Consider the following 22180-nt stretch of genomic DNA (forward strand, 5'->3'; position numbering starts at 1 on the left):
ACGGAACTGGCGCTCCGCAGGCCTGGTCTCAGTTACTGGCTCAACAATAGCTCTCAGAAATCCACAATGGACACAGGACCTGGCATAAGAGACTTTATTATGCTGAAGACTAGCACGTCTGCTCCGGGGTTGGAAAAGAAGGGAAAGAGAGAGATGCCATGCATGCTTCTCCCAGATATTGGAATCTCCCAGGCTGGAAGGAACCAATAGCAGAGGAGAATACTTGCAAGCTGACTGATGAACCAATAGCTAGTTATGTTCAGACTGACAAGCTAGGATGTAATGTGGGAAGCAGGAAATGGCTGTAGCATAGGCCGGAAATTCCTGCAACTTAAGGGGGCGGGCAGAGCAACTTTCAGACTGGCAAGTTAGGTTGTGTTGCAACAGAAGGGGTGGGAGATCGGCTTTGTATTACAATTAGCACCTTTAAAAATTCTCAATACACTTTTAATATATATTTATTATAGAACCAGTCAATAACAGTAATGATGAACACAAGAATTTTAAACTAGTGGTTGTAAGCAACAACTATATAAATATTAGCCTCCACAGAATTTGAAACCCAGCTCTTCATTTAAACAGAATTGGAAGTTACCCACCTGGTTGTGTAAGTTAATTTGCCTGTTACACAGTGCTAAAATTTTTACATGTTTAAGAGAGTCATGTGTGCTTTTACTCATATATTTTTAGTTGAAAATGTACTTTTTTAATAAAATTCAAGTCAAAGACTTGCAGACCCTCTAGTGCACTTTCCTGAAACCCTCAGTTTACTAAACCATGTTTAAAACCATTGAATCTATGTAATGTAACCACTTAGTTTCTAGATGGTTTGCTCAGTTTTTTCACCGCTGTGACTAAAAGGCCTGACCAGCACAACTGTAAAGGAGGAAAAGTTTATTTCAGGGCTCACTGTTTCAGAGGTCTTAGTCCATAGAAGGCTGGCTCCATTCTTCCGGGAGAAGCAGAACATCATGGCAGGAGAGTGTGGCAGAGGGAAGCGGCTCACATCAGAATCAGAAAGCACAGAGTCCACTCTTCTGATACAAATAGATACCCAAAGCCATGCCACAATGTCCCACCTCCTCTAGCCACACCCTACCACTTCAGTTAACACTCAGTTAATCCCTGTCAGGGGATTAATTCACTGACTGGGTCAAGACTCTTACAACCCAATCATTTCTCCTCTGAACTTTCTTGCACTGTCTTACACATGAGTTTTGAGGAACACCTCCCATTCAAATCACAACACTAGATAATGAGACATAGCCTCAAAAAATTTGCAGAGGATGGTGTATGCCTATAATTCCCGCTACTCAGGAAAGCTGAAGTAGGAGGATTACAAGGCCAGGGGTTCAAGGCCAAGCGGGGGCAATATGCAAGGCCTGGCCTCAAAAAAACAAATAAAATAAATTTGTGGAAGGTCACAGATCTACAGGGGTGACCAATGAAAACTAGAATGCCTAGTGTATTCAACTCAGTACTGAGCACTTTTTCTTCATTCACTACACCAGAAATGGATGTGCTATAAAAAGTAATCCTGTATACCAATTGAACATTCAATGTTAAGACAAATGACTATGCATTTTAATATCCTGGTTTGTATATTAACAACAAAAAGAAAAGGTGCTTTCTTATTTTTCTACTTTAATAGGAAGCTCCGACTGTATCATGCAAACCAGGAAAGCAGAAATTCATTCATGGCAAGATACAGTTATCCTTTCTATGGCAAATTAATGTTCTTTCAAAATTCTAGAATAACTTTTTAAATACCTCTGTCTGTTACTCTGATATTAGTGAATCTCCATAAGTTTGGTAAGTGAAATTAGACTACCATTAAGTCAGAGAAACCTCAGAATTGTTAATATACCTTCACATAAAAGTTATAAAAAGCTTGCAAGTTATTTTAGTTGGTAAGGACTTTCTCTCCCCAAGAGTGAAGACAAGCTCTGTTCAATTCCAGTAAAGGTAACATAATATCTACGGGAAGTAAAAGAATGTATAGTTTTTCCTTGGCTTTTCCTCCCTCAGTGACTTGGAGGGAGCCAATCCAGGTGGTCATGGGTGACGAAGCTGGCAGGGCTGCCAAAGACCATCCTTTCACACTGAGCATATCACACGTCATGCTGACTGGATGTCAGCTTCCCCACCTCCCCACATCCTACACTGTCTTTTTGCTTCCCACACACTTCCCTTGGGGCTTCCAGTAGACTAGGTGCTAGGGAAAGATTTTATATTTCAGTGGTATTTTTGATTCCCACCTCATCCAATAAGCCAGCAGGGAGCTCTAACCCCACCAACTCTGAAGAAATGTCTGACAGTTCATACCTGTGGCTCAGCAAGTGTGACCTCCTGCTACTGCTATTCCTACAAGCCCCATCAGTCTCTCAATCACTCATTTAATTATCCTTTCCAATAAATTGTCAACCTGAGACTTTTCATATTTGGAAAGAAACTCTGTGCAGAAAAAAACACTTTTGAGTTTCTTGAATATTGGTAAGAAATATGTTTTATTGCAACAAGTGAAAATCTGACCTACCCCGAAAAAACCAAGAGGGTTTGGTTTTTCTCACCTAAGGAGGAGTCTGAGTACTCTCAGTTCAAGGCTGGCATCTGCGCGTTTTCTTGATCTTGTCAGCATACTGTTTCTTCCTAGTTGCTGCAACTCCACATCACATTAGGTTCAAGACAAGAAGAAAGTGGAAGTCATGGCTCTAGCTCCATCTGTTTCTTGTATCAGAAAAGCTAACACATGCAGGACTTCCTCCGTGGGCTGCTACACTGTCTCATTGGCCAGAAATGTGCTTCTTAGCCACAAGAAGCAAGGAAGCTAGGACAAGTTTTTGCTTTCCAACCTCTATAAGGGAAGGCAGCAAGAGAGAAGGGTTTCCACACCATTTAACCCAGCTATCCCACTCGTTGGCTTATACCCAAAGGACTTAAAATCAGCATACTACATAAAGCAGCCATATCAATGTTCACAGCAACTCAATTCACAATAGCTAGATTGTGGAACCAACCTAGATGCCCTTCAACAGATGAATGGATAAAGAAAATGTAATAACACAATAGAATATTATTCCGCCTAAAGAACATAAAATCATGGCATTTTCAGGTAAATAGATGGAGCTGGAGAATATCATGCTAAGTGAGATAAGCCAATTCCAAAAAACCAAAGGCCAAATGTTTTCTCTGATAAGTGGATGATGATACATAATGGGGGGGTGGGGGGGGTAAGAGAAGAATGGAGGGACTTTGAATTGTGTAGAGAAAAATGAGGGGGTTTGGGGAGAGAAGGAAAGATAGTGGAATGAGACAGACATCATTACCCTATGTACATGTCTGATTACACAAATGGTGTGAATCTACATCGTGTACAACCATAGAAATGAAAATTTGTACCCCATTTGTGTACAATGAATCAAAATGCAGTCTGTAAAAATAAAATTTAAGAAAACAAATAAAAGAGAGAGAAGGGTTTCCAGAAGTGCTACTTAATCACCAAATCAACAATGTCTACCACACTTGGGTTTAATATCAATATAATTTTTGTTTTTGTCAGCTTCCTCACTGCTGTGACCAAAAGACCTGACAAGAACAACTCTAGAGGAGGAAAAGTTTATTGGGGGCTCATGGTTTCAGAGGTATCAGTCTATAGATGGCCAACTTCATTGCTCTGGATCAGAGATGAGGCAGAACATCATGGTGGAAGGGTGTGAAGGAGGACCCCAGTTCAGTACATGGCAACAGGAAGCAAAAAGAAAGGTGCACCACATTAAACAAAATACAAATCTTAAGGGCATGCCCAAAAGACCCGCCTCCTCCAGCCACACCCTACCTGCCTATAGTTACCACCTAATTAATCTATTCAAATGAATTGATGCACTGATTAAGTTAAGGCTCTCATAATCCAATCATTTTACCACTAAACTCTCTTGCATTGTCTCACACTAGAGCTTTCGGAAGACACCTCATATCAAACCATAACAAATTCCTTACAGTGACAAATTCAAACATTCAGTTTCCCTTAGGTATTTAATCTTGAATTACAAATCTTATCTTTCTACTTATAACTCTTTTTTAAAAACTCTATTTATTTATTTATAGGTGGTGCTGAGAATCAAACCCAGTGCCTCCCACATGCCTGGCTCTACCACTAGCCACAACCCCAGCCCCATCATTACATTTATAAATCTTATCAAATAAGACCAATCACCTTCACTTTTTACTTTGTAAATGTTCAAAGTCGAACAAACTGAATTCCTTGCAACAATCAGTCCCATTCAACACTAACTTAGTTAAATAACTGAATTATTTTAAAAAGTGTCTTAGGGGCTGGGATTGTAGCTCAGTGGTAGAGCACTTGCCTAGCACTTGGGAGGCACTGGGTTCAATCCTCAACACCACATAAAAATAAATAAATATAATAAAGGTATCGTGTCCATCTACAACTAAGAATATTTTTTAAACAATTTTTTCAGAGTATCTTACATGTATCAATTCATTTTATTTTAAATGCTTGCTTTGAAACTTTGGAAAATCTAAAACATAATTAAATATAGTATATGTCAGGTTCTCTTAAGTATTCCAGTGCTGTTTAATAAATGTAGTCAAATTTTCTTATTATATGTCACAAGTTCAAATTCAATTACCTGTTTTAAATTGAAATTAGGTTAATTTGATAAACTTCCATGTTTTATTGGTGCATTATAATTATACATCCTCTTGGGATTCATTGTTGCATATTCACAGGTGCACACGATATAACAATATAATTTAGTCAATATTGTTCCCCTTTCCATTTCCTCCTCTCTTCCCCTGTTCTCCCTTCACTTTTCATGAGATTCCCAGCACCACCTTCCTGTTCGTTTATCCTCTCTAGCCTCCAGGTGAAAGAAAACATGCAAACCTTGACCTTCTCAGTGCTTCTGGTTTCACTTAACACAATACTCTCTAGCTCCATCTATTTTCTTGAAAATAACAAAATTTCATTCTTCATTATGAGTGAATAAAACTCCATTGTGTACATGTACATTTTCTTTATTCATTCATCCATCAATAGACACCTAGGCTGGTGTCATAGTTTGGCTATTGTGAATTGTGCTGTTCTAAACATAGGTATGCAAGTGCCTCTGTAGTATGATGACTTTAATTCTTTAGGATCAATGCCACGGAGTGCTATAGCTGGGTCACATGGAGGTCCCATACCTAGTCTTTTGAGAAACCTCCAAACCAATTTCCATAGTGGTTGTGCTAATTTATAATTCCACCAACAATGTAAAAGTCTTCTTTTACCCATGTCCTCTCCAAAATCTATTATTGTTTGTATTTTTGATGGCTGCCTTACTAACTGGAGAAAGATTAAATCACAGTGTAGTTTTTTTTTTAATTTCATTATTTTTTATTAAAATGGGGTACAACTTGTTTCTCTGCTTGTACATGAAGTACAGGCATACCATTTGTGTAATCATACATTTACATAGGGTAATGGTGTTTGATTCATTCTCTTATTTTTCCTTCCCCCCCCCCACCCTTTTTACCATTCTTTTCCCTCTATACAGTACCTCCTTCCTCCATTCTTGCATCCCTCCCACCCCCCATTATATATCATCATCCGTTTATCAGCAAGATCATTTGTCCTTTGGCTTTTTGAGACTGGCTTATCTCACTTAGCATGATATTCTCCAATTTCATCCATTTGCCTGCAAATGCCATAATTTTATTATTCTTTAAGGCTGAGTAATATTCCATTATATATATATAATGGAATATATATATATGTGGTATATATATATATATACCACAGTTTCTTCATCCATTCATCAATTGAGGGGCATCTAAGTTGGTTCCACAATCTGGCTATTGTGAATTGAGCAGCTATGAACATTGATGTGGCTGTATCTCTGCAGTATGCTGATTTTAAGTCCTTTGGGTATAGGCCAAGGAGTGGGATAGCTGGGTCAAATAGTGGTTCCATTCCAAGCTTTCTGAGGAATCTCCATACTGCTTTCCAGAGTGGCTGCACTAATTTGCAACCCCACCAGCAATGTATGAGTATATCTTTTTCCCCACATCCTCTCCAACACCTATTGTTGCTTGTATTCTTGATAATCACCATTCTAATTGGGGTGAGATGGAATCTTAGGGTAGTTTTGATCTGCATTTCTCTTATTACTAGAGAAATTGAACATTTTTTCATATATCTGTTGATTGCTTGTAGACCTTATTCTGTGAAGTGTCTGTTCATTTCCTAGCCCATTTGTTGATTGGGTTATTTGCATTCTTGGTGTAAAGTTTTGTGTGTTCTTTATATATTCTGGAAATTAGTGCTCTATCTGAAGTATGAGTGGCAAAGATTTTCTCCCACTCTGTAGGCTCTCTCTTCACATTGCTGATAGTTTCCTTTGCTGAGAGAAAACTTTTTACTTTGAATCTATCCCCAGTTATTGATTCTTGCTTTTATTTCTTGTGGTATGGAAGACCTGTTAAGGAAGTCTGATCCTAAGCCAACATGTTGAAGATTTGGACCTACTTTTTCTTCTATAAGATGAAGGGTCTCTGGTCTGATTCTGAGGTCCTTGATCCATTTTGAGTTGAGTTTTGTGCAGGGTGAGAGATAGGGGTTAATTTCATTCTGCTGCATATGGATTTCCAGTTTTGCCAGCACCATTTGTTGAACAGGCTGTCTTTTCTCCATTGCATGTTTTTGGCACCTTTGTCTAGTATGAGAAAATTGTATTTATTTGGGTTTGTGTTTGTGTCCTATATTCTGCACCATTGATCTACCTGTCTATTTTGGTACCAATACCATGCCATTTTTGTTACTATTGCTTTGTAGTATACTTGAAGGTCTGGTATTGTGATACCCCATGCTTCACTCTTCCTCCTAAGGATTGCTTTAGCTATTCTGGGTTTTTTATTCTTCCAGATGAATTTCATGATTGCTTTCTCTATTTCTGTGAGGCATGTCATTCAGGTTTTAATTGAAATTGCATGGAATCTGTATAGCACTTTTGGTAGTATGGCCATTTTGACAATATTAATTCTGCCTATCCAAGACATGGGAAATCTTTCCATCTTCTAAGGTTTTCTTTAATTTCTTTGTTTAGTGTTCTCTAGTTCTCATTGTAGAGCTCTTTCACCTCCTTTGTGAGATTGATTCCCAAGTATTTTATTTTTTTGAGGCTATTGTGAATGGAGCGATTTTCCTAATTCCTCTTTCAGAGGATTCATCACTTATGAATAGAAATGCATTAGATTTATGCATATTGATTTTATATCCTGCTACTTTACTGAATTCACTTATGAGTTCTAAAAGTTTTCAGGTGGAATTTCCCGGTTCCTCTATATATATAATCATGTCATTGGTGAACAGGGATAGTTTGGGTTCTTCTTTTCCTACTCCTATCCCTTTAATTTCTTTGATCTGTCTAATTTCTCTGGCTAGAGTTTCGAGGACAATGTTGAATAGAAGTGGTGAAAGAGGACATCCCTGCCTTGTTCCAGTTTTTAGGGGGAATGCTTTCAGTTTTTCACCATTGGCCATGGGCTTAGCATAGATGGCCTTTACAATGTTAAGGAATGTTCCTACTATCTCTATTTTTTTCTAGTGTTTTGAGCATGAAGGGGTGCTGTATTTTGTCAAATGCTTTTTCTGCATCTATTGAAATAATCATGTGATTCTTAATTCAACAAATCATGTTGATTTGGTGAATTACATTTATTGATTTCCGAATGTTGGACCAACCTTGCATCCCTGGGATGAAACCCACTTGATCGTGGTGCACTATCTTTTTAATATGTTTTTGTATGCGATTTGCTAAAATTTTGTTGAGAATTTTTGCGTCGATGTTCATTAAGGATATTGGTCTGAAATTTTCTTTCCTCAATGTGTCTCTGCCTGGTTTAGGTATCAGGGCGATATTGGCTCCATAGAATGAGTTTGGGAGGGTTCCCTCCTCTTCTATTTCATGGAATACTTTGAGGAGTATTGGAGTGAGCTCTTCTTTAAAGGTTTTGTAGAACTCGGCTGAGGATCCATCAGTCCCAGACTTTTCTTTGTTGGTAGGCTTTTGATGACTTCTTCTACTTTATTACTTGAAATTGATCTATTTAAATTTGTATGTCCTCCTCGTTCAGTTTGGGTAATTCATATGTCTCTAGAAACCTGTTGATGTCTTCAAGATTTTCTATTTTGTTGGAGTATAGATTTTCAAAATAACTTCTAATTATGTTTTGTATTTCAGTCATGTCTGTTGTGATATTTCCTTGTTCATTCCAAATTTTAGTAATTTGAGTTTTCTCTCTCCTTCTCTTTGTTAGTGTGGCTAAGGGTTTATCAATTTTGTTTAGTTTTTCAAAGAACCAACTATTTTGTCAATTTTTTCAATTTTTTCGATTGTTTCTTTTGTTTCAATTTTGTTGATTTCAGCTCTGATTTTAACTATTTCCTGTCTTCTACTACTTTTGATGTTTCTCTGTTCTTCTTTTTCTAGGACTTTGAGCTATAGTGTTAGGTCATTTATTTGTTGATTTTTTTTCCTTCTTTTATTGAATGTGCTCCATGAAATAAATTTTCCTCTAAGTACTGCCTTCATAGTGTCCCAGAGATTTTGATATGATATATCTTTGTTCTCATTTACCTCTAAGAATTTTTTTATTTTCCCCCTAATGTTTTCTGTTATCCATTCATCATTCAATAGCGTATAATTTAATCTCCAGGTGTTGGAGTAGTTTCTGTTGTTTATTCTGTCATTTATTTCTAATTTCAATCCATTATGATCTGATAGAATACAAGGTAGTATCTCTATCTTCTTGTGTTTACTAACAGTAGCTTTGTGGCATAATATATGGTCTATTTTAGAGAAGGATCCATATGCTGCTGAGAAGAAAGTGTATTCACTCTTTGTTGGATGGTATATTCTATATATGTCGGTTAAGTCTAAATTGTTGATTGTGTTATTGAGATCTATGGTTTCTTTATTCAATTTTTGTTTGGACGATCTGTCCAGTGGTGAGAGAGGTGTGTTAAAATCACCTAGTATTATTATGTTGTGGTCTATTTGATTCCTGGAATTGAGAAGGATTTGTTTGACATACATGGATGAGCCACTGTTTGGGGCATAGATATTTATGATTGTTATGTTTTGCTGATTTATGCTTCCCTTAAGCAGTATGAAATGTCCTTCTTTATCCCTTCTGACTAACTTTGGTTTGAAGTCTACATTATCTAATATGAGGATGGATACTCTGGCTTTTTTGCTAAGTCCACGTGCATGGTATGTTTTTCCCCATCCTTTCACCTTTAGTCTATGGGTATCTATTTCTATGAGATGAGTTTCTTGCAGGCAGCATATTGTTGGATCTTTCCTTTTAATCCAATCTGCTAGTCTATGTCTTTTGATGGATGTGTTCAGAAAATTAACATTCAGGGTTATTATTGAGATATAATTAGTATTCCTGGTCATTTGGCTCATTTTTGTTTTTTTAACATGACTTGTTTTCTCCTTTATTTGGTTTTCCTTTAGGATTATTCCTCCCTTTGCTGATTTACATCATAGTTTTTCATCTCTTCCTCATGGAATATTTTGCTTTGAATGTTCTGTAATGCCGGCTTTCTTTTTGTAAATTCTTTTAGCTTTTGTTTATCATGGAAGGATTTTATTTCATTGTCAAATCTGAAGGTAAATTTTGCTGGGTATAAGATTCTTGGTTGGCATCTGTTTTCTTTCAGAGCTTTAAAAATGTTGTTCCAGGCCCTTCTAGCTTTTAGAGTCTGGATTGAAATATCTGCTGATATCCATATTGGTTTCCCCCTGTATGTAATTTGATTTTTTTCTCTCTCAGCCTTTAAAATTCTGTCTTTATTTTTTATGTTAGGTATTTTCATTATAATGCACCTTGGTGTGGGTCTATTGTAATTTTGTATATTTGGAGTCCTATAAGCCTCTTATACTTGATTTTCCATTTCATTCTTCAGATGTGGGAACTTTTCTGATATTATTTCATAAATTTTCTGATATTATTTCATTGAATAGATTGTTCATTCCTTTGGTTTGTATCTCGTGCCTTCCTCAATCCCAATAATTCTTAAATTTGGCCTTTTCATGATATTCCATAATTCTCGTAGATTCTGTTCCTAATTTCTTACCATCTTCTCTGTTTGGTCAACTTTGTTTTCAAGGTTAACTATTTTGTCTTCAATGTCTGAGGTTCTGTCTTCCAGGTGTTCTATCCTATTGGTTATGCTTTCTATGGAGTTTTTAATTTGGTTTATTATTTCCTCCATTTCAAGGATTTCTGTTTGATTTTTTTTTCAATATCTCTCTTTATTGAAATGATCTTTTGCTTCCCACATTTGCTCTTTTAACTGTTGATTGGTGCCATCATTCAATGCCTGCATTCTCTCTCTTATCTTATCATTTGCTTGTCTGATCATTTTAATTATGTACCTTCTGAACTCCCTTTCTGACATTTCTTCTGCCATGCTGTCATTGCATTTTATTGTTGTAGCATCTAGGTTTGTTTGGTACATTTTTTCCCTTGTTTTCTCATATTGCTCAGGTGTCTACCCCTCTGTAGTGAAACTCTGAGATATTGCAGATTTCCTCTATTGGCTTATAGTGTCCCTGTAGTAGTGTCCCTGTAGTGTCAATAACTGACCTCCTAGCCTTAAGTAGCCTGAAATCTTGGAGAAACTTGATAATACAGTGCTCCACAAGGAAGCTGCCCCTCTAGGGGTGGTGGCCTTCCCTGCTAGTAGGCAGAGGCACCTCCACCTGTTGACTGATGGTCAGCCAAAAGTGGACTAGACTGCATGTTGGAGTATGGCTGGCCTGGGTCTGTGTCTCTGATTCTACTGCCCTAGTGGGAAAGCCTTGCCCTGCGTGGAAGACTCACCCGGTAGGGAAGTCTCACTGGGCAACTCTCCTCTGAGAAGTTCCCTTCAGTCCAGAACTACCACCTGGGCTGGGCAGCCCTCCCCTGGGACATTCCCTGTGGACCAGACCTATCTCCTAGGCCAGGGACCCTCACTCTGAGCCAAAGCCTCTCGCTGGGCAGTCCTTCTCTACAATGCTCCTGGTTGTCCACGTTCCCGGTTCTAGCTGGGGAGTCTCACTGGGCAACTCTACTCCACAAAGTTCCCTGTGTTCCGGGACAACTGCCCCGTCCAGGGAGCCTCACCCAGTGGGAGAGACTCACCTAGCTGCTCTGAGTTGGTCCCGAGTCTCTCAATACCTCCTCTTCTTGAATCCTGAGTCCTGTTAAAGGTCCTCCAGTCTCCCGTAGGTGTCTCAGGAAGGGAGCTGCCCTTCTGATGATGATGGCCACGCCCTCAGGAATAATTCAAAATGCCTGCACCAGCCTCCAAAGAAGCTGGGGAGCCCCAGTGAGGGTGCACTGAGTCAGCACAGGGGCAAGTGCAGTGTCCCTTGGCAGTAGCAGGACAGGCAGGCTAGCAATGTCACCCAACCTCAGTGTTCCACAGTATAGTTTTGATTTGCATTTCCCAAATTGATAAAGATGTTGAACTTTATGAATTCATATATATGTGTGTGTGTGTGTGTGTGTGTGTGTGTGTGTGTGTTTGTTGGTCATTTGTTTTTCTTCTTTGGGGAAGTGTCTGTTTAATTCACTTGCCCAAATATTAAATTGGTTTTTTTGTGGGGGATGGTTTTTGGGATTTTTTGTTTGTTTGTTTGTTTTTGATGGGGAACTGTAATTGAACTTGTATATTGATTTTGGTAATATGGCCACTTTAATAATATTAATATTAATTCTGTCCATGAATTTTGGAGGTCTTTGAATCTTTTTCTTCTTCATTTTTTTTTTTTTAATTTTCTTCCACATTCTGCAGTTTTAATTGTAGAGGTCTTTCACCTCCTTGGTTAGATTGTTTTCAGTTTTGTTCTCAGTTTTACTTTGTTTGCTGATGTTATTGTGAATGGTATTGTTTTGCTAATTTCTTTCTCAGTAGATTCATTATTGGCATGATGGGCATATGGGAAGGCTATTGACTTTTGTGTGTTGATTTTCTAACCTGCTACTTTGCTGAATTTATTAGCTCTAGCTCTTTTCTGGTGAGCTTTTTGGATCTTCGAGGTTAGGATCAGATCATTTGCAAACAGTGATAATTTGACTTCTTTTCTTGTTTTTACCAGTTTCCCCTTCTCTTAATTACTTAGACTAAAATTTCTAGCACTGTACTGAATAGGAATGGTGAGAGTGATCATCTTGTCTTGTTCTGGATTTTGAATATCACATTTTCAGTTTTTCCCTGTTAACTATTATGTTGACTTTGGGTTTGTCATACGTGGCCTTGATGTTGAGATAGGTTCCTTCAATTCCTAGTTTCCTTAGTGTTTTTCTCATGAATGGGTATTGAAATTTGTCAGCGAATTTCTCTGTATCCATTAAGATGACTGAATAATTTTGTCCTTAATTCTACTTATGTGGTTAATTACATTTATTAATTTGCTTATGATAAACTATCCTTGCATCCCTGGAATGAAACTAACTTGGTCATGATGTACAGTCTTCTTAGTGTGTTGTTGAATGCAACTTGCTAATGTTTTATTAAGGATCATTGCATCTAAGTTTATCGAGGGTATTGGTCTGTATTCTTATCTGGTTTTGGATAAGTGTGACACTGGCTTCATAGAGTGGATTTGTACGTGTTCCATCCCTTTCTGTTTCATAAAGTAATCTGAGGAGCATTGATATTAGTTCTTTAAAGTTCTGGTAGAATTCATCTAGTCCCGGGCTTTTCTTTGTTGAAAGTCTTTTTATTGCTGCCTCTATTGATATTGATATTAGGTTGTTTGGGTCTTCTAGATCTTTTTTTAAATTGTATTGGTTCTTCTTAATTATACATGACAGTAGAATGGTTTGATAAAATTTTGGCAGGTCATATATATCTTGAATTGTAACTATTTCTTCTAGGTTTCCAATTTATTAGAGGACAGGTTTTCCAAATTATTCCTGTTTTTCTCTCTTTTTCTTTTGATTGATTTGGCTAAGGGTCTAACCTACCTTGTTTGTGTTTCTAAGAATTTGTCTCTTGGTTTCATTGATCCTTTGTATTTTTTTAATTATTCTCTAACTTATTAATTTGGGCTCTGATTTTAATTATTTCCTTTCTTCTACTGGTTTTGTAATTGTTTTTTATTCGTCTTCAATCGTCTTGAATTGCATCATTCATTTGTTTGTTTGGGATTGTTCTGAGTTTTTTATGTAAGCACTCAAAGCTATAAATTTTCCTCTTATTGCCACTTTGATAGTGTCCCAGAGGTTCTGGTGTGTTGTATCCCTATTCGCATTTGATATTAAGAATTTTTTAATTTTCTTCTTGGAGTTCAAGCAATTGTGTTGTAAGTAAAAGGGTATGCAAGGTACAGCCTTTGTGAATGCTCTTCATCACTTAACAACTCTATATTCTAAAGGGGCATGGGAACAATCTAGATTGAGACTCTCTCACAGAAGTGATATCCAAAGTTTTGCTAATTCTCCCTGGATTTTGGAGTAGGACTGGATGTCCACAAGTGGGAATTGAGGTTCCTCCCACTGTTCCTCCTTGGGGCCTGGTTGCTGGTTTGGGGGTTTTCTCCCCTGTTCTTTAAATTAAAATATCATTGAAGTTTGAGCATGGTTAGTTTGTGCATGAATCATGGTGTGCTCTTTGCTGGGTTTTGCTCAGCAGCAGAATGAACTCCTAGTATTCCAGTAGATTCCCAGCACCTCAATGAGAAGCAGTCCTCTGGATTTAAGTGGCTTAAATCCAGAGCCACAGAGCAACTGGAAATGCCGCCTTCTTCTAATCTGCCATCTTGAATCTCTAATCTGATATTTTAAATTGCCTAATTCTGTTAAACATTAAAAGTACTCTAAATTCTTAATAAGCACAGATTATTGCTACATTAAGATGCAGTGCCAGAGTTGAAGAAGTAGCTCATGTTGGAGAGTGCTCACCTAGCATGTGCAAGGGCCGCAGTTCAAATCCCCAGCAACTCAGAGGAGAAAATAAAAACTCTTGGAGTTGAAGAAGATGCAGTGCCAATGCTACAAATTTGATTAACTTTATCATTTCCTTATTTTATCCTAAAATTTGTCATAGTTGCAAATACACATATCCATTAATAACAGGAAGATTTCATCATACCAGATCAAAAGGGTTTCACCTCCAAAAAGCCAAGGTTATTTTTAGCCAACAACTATATTACCAGAATATAGTATCTCAAGTTTTAATACCTGCAATGATTCTTCCTCAAGCTTCAACAATAAGGAAGTACACACTCTTTGGTGTCAATTGGTCTTAAAGCCCACATCCCCCATATTCAATTTAGAACTTTGCCGCTATCAGATTCTGTGCAAAGGGGACTACAAATTAAATAAAAGGCTAATAACAGGAGAAAAAAAAATCATATCCATAAGCTAACAGAAGAAGTTGCTAGCTCACTAAATGATTAATGTTAGAAGCTAATATGCCTAACTTAATAGGGGGAATAGAACAAGGAAAGTTTCTATGGGGAAAAAAAGTAGATTTCCTTGGGAAAGGCAAAGAGGATTTTAGGAGAATGCACAGAAGATAATAAAGTCTGTGTTTGTGCATGAAGGTGAGGGTGCTCTATCCTTCTTTGGGACCGTGAATCTTTCTAAGAAAGGGATTTATGGTAAATTTACTTTTGTTCTCTTTCCTAGGAGTAAACTCCCCCCAAAGAGGGAGTATGCCAGTTTTATTTTCCAAAAGTTTCTGCTTTTAGTCAGATACGGAAAGTTCTGAGAAGGTTTATTTCTGTATCTGTTGATTCTCAAATGTCTTCACCTTAAAATCTCAACACTCCTGGGTTTTGGCTCCAAAACAAATAAACAAAACAAAAAAATCTCAACTCTGAAATTCCAAGTGAGTTCCCACACCTGTTTAAGAATAATTTAAAAAGAATTAGGAGAAGGCAGAGGAGAGGAGATAAAGCCATGACTCACATGAATATAAAATCAAAATGTCTCAAAAGATGTTACTAGACTCATTTACTAATGGGGAAACCAGTAAGGTGTTACAAATAATTCAAAGGAAAATTCAAAGCACACACATATATATAGCCCAACATGAAAGCTGCAATAAGCTTGCTTTATACACACAAAAATGAACACACTCCGTGGGACAAAAATCAATGTATCTCACAATCTGCATTTCAATCACAAAATCTATATTTGTATGGACAATAATGATCTGCATTATTATAAGTTTGCTGCCACCAAAAGTGTTGCAAATATCTCAAAGATGTGAGATGGAGATAACCTAGAACAGGGATATTCTCTTTTTTTCCACTTCAAACTCACATTTTTTCCTGTCCTATCATTGGCCCAGGACAAAACAGCACCCAGAGGTAATGGGTAGCCAGGTTACAAACAACCAAGACATGTTTACTTGCTCCTCTTTGAACTATTACTCTTGTAACTCCATGGACAACCTTTCCAGAAGGACACAATAACACTTTCTATTTATTAGTGCTATTATAGTGTGGCTTATTGCTGTCTTAAAGATATAGTTCCATAGTAAAAGGAAACATGTCTACTTCTTTATATTTTGCTTTTGATTTCTCCAAAATTTCCCCACAAACATCAATTATTGGCCCCTTGTCTTTCTACTTCTTGTCTTGAACAATTGAGTCAGTCCTAAAGCCATTTGGTGGATCAGAGGAAGGTATTCTGTGCTGACAGAGGAGCTATAATGGCCCAGAAGCAAATTTCAGAGATTCACTGGGGAAAGAGGGTATCCATAGTGGACCCTTGGGTCTGATATAAGACAGGATGAGGAAGATGTTCCTGGGGAAACACTGCCCATTGCCAGGAGTCAGAGTGGAAAGAGAGGAGGAAAGCATCCACACAGGAAAGAGGATTTATCAAGACAATCAATATGTTAAAGAAAACAGAAAACAGGTCCTTCACTGTCAGAAAAGGGAGAAATAGAAATACAAAAGGAGAAATCTAGACTAAACCTTACAGTGTGGGATGGGAATTAGAGACTAACTCATAGTTTTCAGTATCTACAGACACATCAAGAAATAAATTTTTATATAAATGTGTATAGGTATTTTTATATAAATGTGCCCCATGTTATGGTTTAGATCTGAGGTGGCCACCAAAAGCTCACATGTGAAATAATGCAGGAATTTTCAGAAGTGAAATGATTAAAATAAGAGGTGTAACATAATCCGTGGTTACTAGCTCCAAGACAGAAACATCATGGCGGAAGGGCATGGCAGAGGAAAACTGTTAGATATGGATTGACTGGGTAACAACTATAGGCAAGTAGAGTGTGCCTGGAGGAGGTAGGTCACTGTGGGGGAGGGTGTCTTTGGGATTTCTATTTTGTCCCTGGTGAGCAGTGACTAAATGATCCAGTGACTGAATGATCATTGTCAGTAATAGGACAGAGTATAATCTTGCACTACCTGACAGGTTGAAATGAACATCACTTCTGTGAATTTCTTGCCAAAGATGCATAAACTGATTCTAATTATCAGGAAACATCAGACAACCCAAATTTCAACACATTCTGCAAAATAATTGACTTGCAACCTTCAAAGTGTCAGGGTTATTAAAGATAAGTAAATACTGAGAAATGGTTCCAGATGAATCTAAAGACATAGCAATCAATTGCAAGAGGTGATTCCAAACTAGACTCTTGGACTACAGAGGACTTTCTGGGGGCAACATGTCAACTTGAACAAATGCTAAAATTTACATTGTGTTAACTAAACTATACCTGTGGGAAAATATTCTTGCTTACAGGAAATACCCACCGAAGTATTATCAGGTCAGCACCTTACCCTCAAATATTTATACCATTCAATTCTTATTTCAAAAGTTTCAAGATAAAGCACTTCTTCACAGTTTATTGTACAAACTTTTCTTCTATATGTTCTTATGTTCTTATCTTTAAATTTTTACTTTCAACAAATAATTTCAGCATCCCTAACAAGGAATACAAACAAATAATGGCAGAACCTCTTTCTGGCAGGGAGAGATAAAATTAAAGAATTGGAAACAATTTGACAACCTATGTGTGATGATATTTAATTAATTGCCTTCTGGAATAGATTGAGGGTCTGGTGGGGAGAGACTTCTGTGGACTGCTTCTTGTAGTTTCCAAGTTCCTAAAGCCCTCTTCATTCCATTTATTCTATTGATGACTTTCTAGCTGGATGCAGTGCTGCACACCTGTAATCCCGGTGGCTTGGGAAGCTGAGGCAGGAGGACAGAGTTTAAAGCCAGTCTCAGCAATTTAGCGAGGCTCTAAGTAACTCAGCAATACCCTGTCTCTAAATAAAATATTAAAAAGGCTTGGGATGTGGCTCAGTGGTTAAGTGCCTCTGGGTTCAATCCCTGGTACCAAAAAAAAGAAAAAAAAAAGAAGGTAACATTGTGCATAACCATCATATTCTGACTTTGAAGGGTAACAGTGCCATTTTGAAAAGTAGACTTTTTTTAAGAGTCACTTTAGGTTCACAACAAAATAGAGTACAAGGCACAGAGACTTCCCACATACTCCCACATGCATGGCCTCCTCTCTTTCCACATCCCCCACCATAGTGATGCATTCGTTATAAACAATAACCCTACCTTGACACATCGTGGTCATCTGTAGTCTGCATTAGTGTTCCTCCTTAGTGTTGGACCTTCTGTGGGTTTTGGCGAATGTATAATTATAGTATTCACAATTACTATATTGTTGAGGCTCAGAAAATGATACCCCCAAGTGAAGATCTCAGAAGCAAAACTTTTCTTTAACCTTCTCCTGCCCTCTTGGGGCATTCTTCCTCCTGCGTGTTATAGAAAACAGAACTCTTTATCCCCAAAGCCAGTCATAAAACTCTTCACCACTTCAAACACCAGCCCTTCCCAGCCCCATGGGTGAATTCCTTTCCTTCCTCCCAAACTCAGCTTGAATGGCACCATTTCACAGAGAACTCCCACTAAGTCCCAGTACACAGTTTCCATTCTAGCGCCTGTTGTTTTTCTTTTTGCTTCTCTCACAGTTTGTCATTGGTGTTGACTTGCTCAGTGTGTCTTCCCCAGCAGATAGCAACCTCCACAAGGGCAGGAACTCCGTTTCACTCAGTGCTGTATGCACAAAATCCTGCATGGGGCCTCACATATAGGAAGATGATGAGCCCGTGGCACGTCCTTTCCTGTTGCCCTCTATGTCCTCTTCCTCTGCTGTCAGACCAGCCCTTAATCTGAGCCCTTAGTATCTAGTAAATTACTGATTTTTAAAATTATTAGCTGAAAGTTTTTCATAGAAGAGGGGGGATTGTGCTGAACAATAAAGGCAGACATTACATTAAAAAAAAAAAAAAAGATGGAGAGGATTTTCCAAATGGGAAGCAGCATTAACAAAGACAAAGAGCAGGAAATTCTGGAATCTTCTAGAGACATGGAAATGAGTCCTTGGAAAATAGTTGGCACTGGAATGGAAAGGTGAGGCTGCCACATGGAGGACGGTACAAGCCAGCATGAGAAAGCCCCAACAGTGAGAAAACACCAGGGGACCCACACTTTGCAAAGCCATTGTGTTAACCTTCTTCAAATGTTATGTCTTCTCTTCATCACAGTCACTCACGGGAGTGGACAGGATGTCCGGTGCTCCCTTGGCCATTTCCCCTGTGGGAACATCACAAAGTGTTTGCCTCAGTTTCTCCACTGCAACGGGGTGGACGACTGTGGGAATCAGGCCGACGAGGACGACTGTGGTGAGTGAAAGCCCCCGAGTTGCAGTGAGAAAAGGGGCTTCAATGGTCTGAGTGACCTCGTGGAGACTGCTCTTGACAGAAGAGACAGGGAAGGAAGAATTAAAATAGAAATGTAAAATAGATGTTGCTGGAGGAAATCTTACATGTATTGCATTAGTTTTAAATATTCCTTCTTTTATGTATAATAATGTCACTGTCGATCTTTCAGGAAAGCAGTGTTTGTACAGTGTTGTGACCCACAAATATGTCTGATTATGTCTTAAGACTGTTGCTCTGGAGCCAGACTGCCCAAGTTTGAACCTAGGTACAAGAAGAATCAATAACTTAAATTTGGGGAAAATTCTTAGCCGTTTAGCCTCTCTGTGTCTCCATTTTTTTGTTTTCTTAGAATTTGGGGAGAGTAAGTATGTAGGATAAGAAAGTGCAAGGCCCATGCTATATGCTTTATAAGTATTAGGAACCATTCCTCTTTCTTAACTCCATCACTAGTGTTAGGGAGAAAAGTGTCACCTCTTAATAAAGAAAAAGAAAATATGTAAATGCATTTGCCTATTACCAAGCAATGACCATGCTTACGACTTTTTTATAAGGCCAGAAAGTAGGGCTTCCAGGCAAATAAAATACTTGAGGAAATAGCCTTTAGTTAGGATTTCTACAATCTTAGAAATACAAATTTATGAAAGAACTTGAATTTTCTGGAGGTGGCCCACTAGAAAAAATGAATAAGCCTTCAGTCAATGATGGAAAATAGTAAGATTTATACTCATGGAAAATATGAGGACAAAAACGTGCATAACGATGTTAATATTTGAAGTGCTACACAAATAATATTCCCTGAAGAATCTTTGCTGTTATCCCCCAACACACACATAAGTGTGGCAGGCTTTTTAAGGCATACCTTGGAGGAATTAAACTTGGTTAAAACAAAATAGGATGGAGACCAGGCTTGAAATTCCCCAACCAAAGGCCACCTAAGCAAAATTTAATTCATGTAAATAACACTTGAAACTAAGGGAAACTTAGGTTATTTCTTGTAAATGCTTCTGATAGGTACAAAGGAAATATAAATTATCTTCCTACATTGATATAAAGAAATCACTTTTAACCAATCCCCTGCCATGTGAAATCCCCATTGTAGTAATAAATCATTGTAAAGGCCTGACAACTTCATCTTTGTTTTATAAGCCACTCTATAATATACACCTCTGAGCTTCTTATCACCTGGGTTGAAGTCTCCCTACAGCCAGTTATATTTTCCCTTATGGTATGACAATAAACCTTGACTTCTTTTTGCTGTTGTTGTTTGTAGAACTAGGAAGTCATCAGAGCCTTGAGCATGGTAGACAAGCACCCAGCCACTGAGCGTTTGCAATTCCCAATCCCAAACTTTTACATTTTTTCTAACTTGATCTGATTATATTTTGAGCACTCTCCATTTGATACAGTCTTGAGGTGGTAGTGGTAACTCAGGAGTAACCACCTTCTCTAAACTGGTGAGCTAAAGCTACAATTACCTGTGATCTGGAAGGCCATAACATTCAAAAAAAAAAAAAAAAAAAAAAGCATCCTGCTAAATAACTGAATAGTGAATAGTACACCTTAAAAAGAAACTAGTATCAAACAGTATTCTGCATGCTGCCCACTTTCCTCTCAACCTGCTGGCAATTCAGATAGTGTCCTAGATAAAGCCACAGCAAGTTTCCCACCAATTGAAATGCACAGCAAATTTCCCACCAATTGAAATGGCCACAGTTAACAAGAAAAAGGAGCTTGGTCGCTATTCTAAATTCACCACCAAAAGTAGGTTCTCCATGGGGAGAATAAAATGTTGGGGAACTCTAGCTTTAATGCTAAATTTAAGGAGACCAAGTAACGAGAGTAGCAATCCCTACCTTAATAATCCTTCAAGTCATGCAAGTTTCTCTGGAGTCCCCAATCAGGGATTCAGAAGGAGGGGATAGGACACTTGGTTTGACAGAACAGGCTCAGGGGTTGGAGACTTGGACTTACAGTCTATCTAGGAAGGAAGATAAAAATGCATCTTTTCTTTTCTGTAAGAAGAGAATAAAAAATATCTGGGTGCTAAGAGGGCTCAATGAGACACTATACGTAAGATGTTTACCAGAATACAGGTGTTATGCACTGAATGCTTATGTCACCCCAAAATTAATATGTTGAAATCCTACACCCTAATGTGTAGTGACAGTCATCTGGATATAGAAAGCAATTTTACTCTGTTTAAAACCTCAAAGACAGCCAGTTGGCACGTTGCTTCTGTCCATGCCTGAGAAGGCTGGAACTTTACAGGGAGGGTGACAGACTTCATCACCATCTTTAGAGTCCAGGTGATAAAAATTATGAGGTGGAATTGGTTTTGTTTGCCTTTTATTGCTTCAATTTCCTTGCCTGCTGTGGTGTTTTTTGTTTTTTGTTTTTTGTTTTTTCTTCATTTTATAGTAGCTGAATAAATTGTGTTCCCAAGGCTGTTCATTTTTAAGTCAGCCCTATTTAAATTCTGTTTAATGCTATTTAAATTAAGCCAGAAAACTGGTTCTTGGAGAATATGTAAACTTCATGCATATTTGAATAAGCAGTATTAAATATACTTACGAACTTGTAAAATACGTTTTAACACACATATAAAAAAAAGCCTACAGTAAAAAAATCACTTTCAGAGTGATCACTTAGAACTGAATAGTATATTGTCAAATAAAATATCTGTTTTTAATGGAAAGAGAAACTTGCCTTAATCAGTCCTTTCAAGGTAAAACAACTCCAAAAACCTTTCCCTTACTCCCTTAAACTATGTTAACATTGTCACCAACAATCATTAAAATGGAAAAAATTTTTAAAAAAATTAAATTAAATTTTAAAAAATAGGTCAAACAGGAGGTGGAAATAAAATTTGGGGTACACACTAAAAAAAAAAGTAACACCAAGTTCCTTCTGACTACCCATATATTGAACTATTAAAGAATTAATTATGTATAGAAAGAGCTGTTACTTTTGTATTTTCACAGGCATTTTAAACAAGTACAGTTGAGTTTAAAGTCCTATTTCTTCATAAAACCCATAAGTAATTTCTCCATAATTGTAACTTTACCAAGTTTTAAAAAAAATCTCAGTGTAAAAACCATTAAGACATTAGGCCACTGAACAATTTTCCTGGACACAACGCAAGAAAAAGCAATAGATTTTAATTTTTTCAGTCAAATTCATAAGAACCCCTTTCTTTCTTAAATGTTTATATACATAAACAGACAAACATGTGTTGAAACTGTACTGTTTTTGTAACTTTGATTCTTACTGATACATTTCAACGTACAAAAGTACAATGAGTTTTACCATTTAGTAAGTTCCATATAATTTCTGCATGCTTTTTGCTACATGTCACTGACTCACTTTTTTCATCTTTACTCAGAACTTTCACG

The 22180-nt window shown here is 37.6% G+C and overlaps 1 protein-coding gene across 1 annotated transcript in view; it reads left to right on the top strand.

The window, feature by feature from the left end:
* Positions 1–22180, top strand: part of RXFP1 (relaxin family peptide receptor 1) — a 127331-nt gene that overhangs the window by 26627 nt on the left and 78524 nt on the right. The window contains 1 exon segment of the mRNA XM_079153950.1: positions 18612–18749. Coding sequence (XP_079010076.1) covers positions 18612–18749 — 138 coding nt within the window.

This window comes from Sciurus vulgaris (genome assembly GCF_902686455.1).
Source record: "Sciurus vulgaris genome assembly, chromosome: 9".
Taxonomy (NCBI): Eukaryota; Metazoa; Chordata; class Mammalia; order Rodentia; family Sciuridae; genus Sciurus; species Sciurus vulgaris.